The sequence below is a fragment of the Ptychodera flava genome, chromosome 14 (assembly GCF_041260155.1).
Source record: "Ptychodera flava strain L36383 chromosome 14, AS_Pfla_20210202, whole genome shotgun sequence".
Classification (NCBI taxonomy): domain Eukaryota; kingdom Metazoa; phylum Hemichordata; class Enteropneusta; family Ptychoderidae; genus Ptychodera; species Ptychodera flava.
Window position 1 is genome coordinate 8,722,785 of NC_091941.1, and position 8,536 is coordinate 8,731,320.

The following is an 8,536-nucleotide window of genomic DNA, read 5'->3' on the forward strand; positions in this document are numbered from 1 at the left end:
TTTTGAAGTTTCGTTTAGGGGGAGGGGGAGGGGGTTTTGATATAAACGAAGGAATTTCGTTTCTTGAACTTCTGCAACAATCTGAGACGGTCCCTTAGATGTTCAATCTTTTAAAGAGGTTTTCAGGCCAAGTGAAACATTTAAGATATTGTACAGCACATAGGCCTAATAGTGATTATCCTTTATGGTTGAACTCTTAAACCTTAAATTTGATGGTGAACTTTTATGCAATCCTCAATGTCATAGCTGATTGTACCATTTTAGTATCCTGTATTACACAAGTTTCCTGAAATTATTTCAGCAACAAAAGATATCACAAATCTTGTGCTGTACAGAAAATTGGAGATGTTGATGAGTTTTTATTTCATTGCTTTGTCAGACTGTAGTGAGACTGAAACTGTAGATGTAATACGAGTCTATGATACCCATAGTTCGGTGCAGGCCTCTGTCTGTTCCAATGATGGTTATCACCATTACTCAATATTTGGAAATATGACTGTGACATTTACAACCTATGAGCATACAGGACACCGCAGTGGATTCAAGGCATATTTTAATGTTTATGAATCCAAGCAGGGTGAGTATCATCTCTAGAGAAATCTATGGATTTACTGTACAGTGTATAAATCAGCAGACCGTTTTCAATGAATTTTTAAGATATACCCTTAAGACAAGAGATCTTAGGTCAGTCAATATATCTTCAGAAAAACTAGAAAATTCCTTTGAAGACACACATTGCTGTGTTTTCACACTATCAGGAGAACCCAGTAAAAGTCATTACATTTAAGTATATTTGAGAGATACCAATCAATAATGTTTTCGCATGTGCAGGGTTGTTCAACGTGGTCAACTTGCTAAAATTGCAAGGGGTATGATCAGTTCTACTGGTTGTACCAATAAATTAACTGATGTCTCTGTTGCTGCAGGATATTGTATTAAGGGCTGATAAAAGTATACTGTAAGGGCTGATAAATGTAGTTACTATAAGGACTGATATAAAAGTAACTTTAAATTGGTCTCAGAAAAACAGTGAAATGACATGTGTCTCAGAAATATGTCCCGTAAGTACAGTAATGATGTACATTATTTGTTTCTCTGGCTGTAAACAATTCCATTTTCATCATGCCCCCCTCCCCCGAGGATTTTGAAATGTAAAACATTTTGAACCTTGAAAATACAATGCGTTTCTACATCAATGTTGTGTTGTTATTGACAAATGAATGTAGGTAGTCCAAATTTATATGTTAACAATGACATCGCATCATATAAAAACTAACTGTCAACAAGCTGACCACCACACACTGTGTTTCATTATGATTTGAGTAGATCAAGAATCTTTATTTCAATAAAAGAAAAACAAAAGTAATTTTCAAATTCTTCATTCTTGTATCAGTTTTGATTGTTTTGTTGATTTTTGTGTTTTTGTTTAATGTATTATAGAAACCTGGGATTACTGTGGAAATTATATGGATTTTAAGTGTAGGTACTCTGACCGTTGTCTCTCATTAAAGCTGAGGTGTAATGGCTATGATGATTGTGACGATGAGTCAGATGAAAATGAGTGTCACAATCCAGGTATGTATACTCATAATAGCTGAAACTTAATTCTTCACAGTAGTTAAGTGAGTCCATAAAGTGTATTGTATCTAAAGTATGAGTCCCAGTTATTGCTACATGTGGCAAATTCAAAATTGTCAGGTTCTGGCTTTATATCCTGGATATTATGTGACGCACTAACAGGCAGCCACTGACATCTAATTCTCATATGTTAACATCTAAAATAGACAAGCAACAAGTTAAAGCATGCACATCACAAAAAGTGACATGCTATTAGGGATCACAAACTTGTTTGCTACCTTGATTGTAACTCAGAATATTGACGATGAAAGTGAGGACTTCCTTTATTAATAAGCAAAGCTTGTACTTTGAAATCACACTGTTATTCCATACACATGTACTAATACAGAATGAAGAGATCACTATAGCTCTTGATCTCTTCCAATAGCACATGACCTTCAATAAAGAAGAGAATGTTATCTGTCCTTGTGATGATGATTTCTATTTCTCCATCTTGTAGGACGAGATACTGCCATAATCGTAGGATGTGCTGTAGCCATAACTATTGTCATGATTGTGCTGATAGCCAGCATAATGTGCATATGTGGAAAGCAGGCCAGAAATGCTATTTCAACTCAGTCCAGAGGTAATCCACAGGTAATATCCAGGTTCACACTTGATTACTAAATGCTAATATTTTAAAGAATGGTAAGTATGGGGACTGTCTCAGATTGTTTCACGTTCCAGCACAATTCACTCATTCAGAAGAAAACCCCTCAGATTAAAACTGAAAAAGTAAGTCCAGCCAGGAGTACTGGTTCACCTCCCTGTTTCGTTTCGTTTCGTTTCGTTTCGTTTCGTTTTGTTGTAGATGGTTTAATCCTAGATCGGTTCAAGAAAATTTATCGCTACGAGACTAATGGGACGTCGAAATTAATAAAACAGCACAATCGTCCTCTCGCAATTAAGACTCAGTAAATCCTTCTGAAACACGATTATTACACAAATCAAATGCCAGGCCACACATTTGAGAAGAATGAACCAAGCCTCTATCATTTTAAAATAAACTAACTTTTTCCCAAACAAATTGGACAGTGAAACAGTGAAGCAAACTTTATTGATCACCAACTTAAAAATGAAACAGTTGACCTGCTACAAAGAATCAAATTGTACATGCCAGTATTGAAGTAACATTGCTCAATGCACACTACGCTGAGCATCAAACAGAATTGTCTGCATGTGTATTTTGGTTTGCTTGAAGTGCATCACTTCGCCTTAAAACATAAGCAACCCCAAAATTTTGTTCAAACACTGTATCCTTGCCTTTCAAAGAAGCATTTTTCTAAAGATTTCTTCAGGGGCATTCCCAAACAATAGCCTTGGATCGTTCGTAGCCAGCTTGACCCTGCTTAGAATGTCTCCACATGCTGACCTCCATATATAGTCAAGACCCCCTAGCTTGATTGAAGCTTATCTTAAAATGAGTCATCTAGCTTGCCAAAACAGTGCTATTGCAAGCTGCTACTGCTTGTACAGGTGGGGAATTCCTCTCAGATACTAACTTGGTGCTGGCAACTTCTGCAACTTATTGTTTTGCCATTTTAGTGGAAAAGTGTAAATTATTGGGGCAATAATAGTGAAGTGAACCTTATAACAGTAGTGAAAAAAACCGCATGGAATGGGTGTATCTGTTGTGTCCAGTCGCTTCTGGGAATCATTCGTTATTTTTGTGCTAATCACATTGTGTTACCAGTAACTGGCAAAAACTCATGAAAGACACAAGCACATGAAATGGTAAAATGCAACTTTTCTACTATTAAAAACTAAATTTTTCACAAACCATTATTATAAATGAGATATCCTCCCCACAAGTTGGTTATTTGCAAATTAATGGTGCACTACCTGAGTTATGAAGAATTTTCCAACAAATTCATCGCTACCTCTGATTTTATTCTTGACAGCACTAGGCCATTTTCATGACCTCTCCTCCAACACGAGACATTTCATTCAGGTTATTTTTGTTTATATATGATTCAAAGTTAAACATTTTGCAGTAAGCAAATGTGCTAGTCTTGCATGAAAGTTAGTTATTGGGTTCAAAAACCTTTGTGACAAAAAGTATGGTCATATACACCTCTTTACAACATGAGAGCAACATTTGGCTTTGCTTGAGCAGGACTAGTAGATTTCATCTAGGACTACTGAAAATGAACTGCTACTATAGTCCTTCAGGCTAGTGGATGATTTGACCTTGCGTCAAGCCCTAGAATTGCCATAAAATTGTTGTTTTTATTTGTGTTATATCCAGGATGTTAATGTGAGTGATATATAAAGCCATTTGTATAGAGTTAAATTGCCTCTTAGGTCCCCAGTATGAAATGCAACATTCTGTAATTGCATCAAGCTTAAAACCTATGTTAAGTAAAACAAGTTTTCTTTTCAAAGTTCTGCAACAATCTGAGACTGCCGGCCTCGTCAATGTTTAGTATTCTTTTCAATGTATTTGTAGTGCTGTTTCTTGATCTACTCCCTAAAGCTAAGAAAATGAGAGACTTTTCAAATTTGTAGCAAATTGTCATTTATAGATGAAACAGGATAATGAGGAGTTTACGGAGAATACTCCTTCCTGAACAAGAAAAGGTCTTTGACAAGTGTAGTTGGCTGATATCAGTAATAACACACTAAAGGCATGTTGAAATATCCTGTATGTAATTTCTTTATATAAATTTTACTGAATGTAAGGCCATAAGTTATCAAGCAACAATATTTATTATATTTTATCATGTATTAGGGAAAAGATCAACAAACTGTATGGTACATTGAAATCATCAAACATTGTCAAAAGTAAAGTTGTGACCTTTAATGCAACATCACTTGTATTTAAATGCAAACACTTTCAAGAAATTGTGCCGACCACCAAAGCTCATGTATCTGGTATAGATACATCACAAACCACACTCTTTTCTAGGTTGTATGTTTGACATTTAGAGACTTCTTCAAATGCACATTACACTGTTAAAAGCACCTGTATCTGTCACTCCTAAGTACACTGTCTGACGTCATTAATTTTCACATTTGAATATGAAGTTACATTAAAGTTATGTGTCATGGAAGTTACTTGCACAGTTTTCTTCATTTTTAACAGTCTCCTAAATTCGCCAAGCTATAGTTTGTGGCTCTAACTGTAGGAAAAAGATTGGTTCATTTCATGTTTCTGCAAACAAAAAAGTAGCTTTTGGTCATATGTAAAATCCAATGTACTAGTTACACATAATGTTGTCAGAGAAAGGGCGGAAAGAGCAAAAAATCTGCTTTCCAGAATAACATGCTGGCAAATTTTTAAGGTGTTATAATTTTACTAACAGGCAGCGTAGTTTATGGGTTTTTTATCCCTGTTTACTACATTTTATCTTTTGTAGGATGGTGTGTACAGTAATATTACTGAATGAAGAGTCTCTGAATGATCAGGGATAACCTGAAAAGGGAATCCAACAAAAGGAAGGAAGCATCCATTTGTTGTTTTGGTAGCAGATGTCAGTTTTCATTTACAAATTTAGGAATTACACATTTCGAAGCTTTCCTTCGTATAGGAAACATTTTTTATCGTACACAGATAATACATAATAAAGAGGCTTGACTTATTCAGCAAGAGAGTAGGTACCGTGGGTTGAGAGTTCAAATACGACTAACATAACACTAAATGATTCATGCATGATCACAACACTGCAGTATATGAAACAAACCATCTAAAGGGATGGGTAATAATTCCCCTCTTGCCATTCTATCTATTTAGTGCTAGAGAATTATATATGAATTTATATTAGCTAAATTGAATTTTTTAAAGCAGTGTATGTTTGCATTTCCTTTGTTTTGCTTGTAGCTTTGGATAAAGGTTAAGTTTCGCTGGACAGTTCAGCCAAATTTCAGTTCTTGTTTTGACTGAGCGCTAAGCATAAATGCTGCGAAAGTACATTTTCATAGAAATTAGGAAATTTTTGCAGATTTAGTGGAAATAACACGAGCAAGAATATATATGTACAACGTTATTGTGGTAATAACTGCAAATGCTACCAGATACTAATAAACTAGGACAAGTTTGTCATCAAGGATTACTTGTTTACAATACTTCATTCATGTAATTCAGCAGGTCTTTTATCAGATTTGAATTTGCACCCTATGGTACATGAACTCACTTAAGGCAATGATTAAAAACAACTCTGCTGTGTCACCACCTCTGAAGAAGAGGGTTGTCCAATGCCTGCATTGTAACAATTTTAACCACATCTCCACACAGCTATTTGATAAACTCAGGTAATTTGAATATCTGATGTTAAAGCAACTTGCCGTATATTTTGTATTTAATTAATCTTTCTGTTTCTAAGGGTGAAAATATTTTTACTTCAAGATCATGAATAAATATTCTCTGTGTTTTCTAGGTGGCCAGGTGCCAGGTATATGGGTGATACATCAAAGCCCTGACTAAATTAGGAATAAATACAAATGTGTCCATTCAACCAATATTTCTTTATCACAGGGCATAATTACTCGAAGTTTGGTCAGTATTTGCCAAACTTTGTATAATAACGCGAAACCACGATCAATTTATTAGTTGTATGGATTCCATCAGGACAAACACTAATTTGCTGGCCATTATCATGCTTGTATGAGAACGTATTGTACCAATGTCAATAGAAACAGGAAATGAGGAGAGGCAACTTTTATGATTATCAATATTACTAAACAGTGAGGTACGTGCCACTGGATAAAAAAGTTGTTGCAGAAAATGGTCAGCATTAAGTATTTTAATACAGTGTTGTCCATGCATGCATGCATGCATGTTTTTACGATTTGAATGATTCTTTGTTAAATGTATTTTACTGTTGTTTGACAGTCACAACAAAAGAATATGTGAATTAGGCTCCAAACAACTTTTTCCATGTATGGAATTAGTTTAAAGCATTAAAGACATGTACAATCCACAAATTATCAAGTCTGCTTTTGGGATCAGCTTTTTTCTTTGCAGTGAGACAGTCTAATGTCAGGGAAGTCAGCTAGAGTAATGTTTTCAATCCACCTACAAGTATTAGCTGGATAGGTAGCTATTCATCAAGCTCCATATCAAGAACATACAGAATTTGACATTCCTTGGGAGTTTGTGGACAGATGAAATTTCCTTAATGTACAGTTTGTGGGTCAAAAACCTTTTCAAAAATAATTACATGGTTTAAAGGCTTCTGTATGGGCCAACTGGTCTAGAAACTTGTCAACAATGTCTAAAGTAATTGTTCATTACAAACGCAAAGTTTGTCTTGCTTAAGAATTCAGCCATTGCATCCCTGAAACTTACATGAAATATGATGGATGGTGTACTTGGTATGACACTCCAGCTCCTTGTCAGAACATGAATTGTTTTCTCATTAGTTTTGTCATATAGTCTCATTTGGATGGCTTATTTGATAACACAAAGTGTTTATGACCTGATGTGATTGTCCAGCACAAAAAACTGAATTTGTTTGAATATGTATGATTCCATCTGACAAATTATGCTTCTTTATATTCACTTATTGTTTGATTAAAAATTGTGACATTTTAATACATGTTTTTGAAACTTTTTTTCACGATTCAAGACACCGTTTGTAGTTTTTTTTATCACAGTTACAGTACATTGAGCACTATCACTAAAAATTTCAGGGCTTTGGTGTTATGACCCTAGGAATATGTTTAATTGTATGTATTCAGGACCTTCTTGTAGCAAAAAGCCAAGGCAGAACAACTTGATGTCGTAGCTGTGTTTATAATCTGTATCTAAGGTTGATCAATGGCACAGTGTGGGTAACCGATTCTTGTAAACTAGGTGATACATTATTAAGTCATAATGCAAATAATTTTAATCGCTCACCCATGTTACCCAAGTGGTTATTTTTGATCGGTGTGATGATGAATTGTAATATAAAACAGGTTTTAGGGTGAATTTGGTTTGTATTTTAATACATTTTGTTCAGAAAAAATAGTTTAGGCTGATGCTGTTTGTAATAAAAGGTTATTTACTTTCGAAAACGTGTCAAATGCTGGGAGCTAGTATCGCTGCACACATACAAATTGGTAGTGATTTTGGTTTAAAATCATCATGGTTTAATTGACATCATCTTGTTGTTTTCTGTAGCAAAGTTGGACCTCAACACAGGGAAACAAGGTGAAAGGGTTAAGGCCCGACTTTGAAATTCCCTCAATAATAGCATCATTTTACTGTATTTCAACATGTTTATGCAAAGACTACAGAAGTATCAGTCTGTTAGGGTCCTTTTTATTGCAAAACATATCCATTCAAAGTCAAATAATAATTTTTAATACCACAACTTTACGAAGATGTTTACCAGAACACCATAGTATTGTTATTCTAATTTACAACCATGGCAACACTGACAAGAAAATGTACCAATAGTTTACCAACAAGATTGAATGTGTCCAGCAGTATTCATGAATGATATGCAGCACAGTAGGGCTGAGATGACAATTTGCAGCGAAATCCCTTTTTGCTGTCTATAACCTGTTTGAAGAAGAAGGTGTTCATGTGTAAAGAACTTCTCATGTTGAAAGCATGCATGTAGGAATTCTGTTTAACTCTCATGAAGATTCATTGTATCATAGCTACTCGAGGTTTGTAATTTTATGCCAGTTTGTACATATGCCTTGGTGTAGATGAGGTTGATGCCATTGTAAATAAAGTGCTGTTTACATACAAAACAATTGTGTGCATTTAAGTATTCATTGGCGTCTGATTACACACACATATTGAAGGAGTTGATCTGAGGACCTGATTCTGTCATTCACCCATAATTAGTGGAACGGAGCTGTTGTAATTAATCAGAGCATCCTGTACCTGATGTATCACTGATGCAAAAGAAAGGTGTATCAAATGCGTAGGCCTTTTGATTGCAAAAAATCGTAATTATTGCAACATGTTTAGTGATGTAAAATA

The 8,536-nt window shown here is 34.9% G+C and overlaps 1 protein-coding gene across 5 annotated transcripts in view; it reads left to right on the forward strand.

The window, feature by feature from the left end:
• Nucleotides 1-8,304, forward strand: part of LOC139149219 (tolloid-like protein 1) — a 30,076-nt gene extending 21,772 nt beyond the window's left edge. For all 5 annotated transcript variants that reach the window (XM_070720808.1, XM_070720809.1, XM_070720804.1 and 2 more), the window contains 4 exons: nt 380-577; nt 1,441-1,575; nt 2,078-2,214; nt 4,977-8,304. In XM_070720808.1, coding sequence (XP_070576909.1) covers nt 380-577; nt 1,441-1,575; nt 2,078-2,214; nt 4,977-5,006 — 500 coding nt within the window. In that variant the 3' untranslated portion in view covers nt 5,007-8,304. The remainder of the gene's footprint in view (nt 1-379; nt 578-1,440; nt 1,576-2,077; nt 2,215-4,976) is intronic.
• The last annotated feature ends 232 nt before the right edge of the window (nt 8,305-8,536 follow it).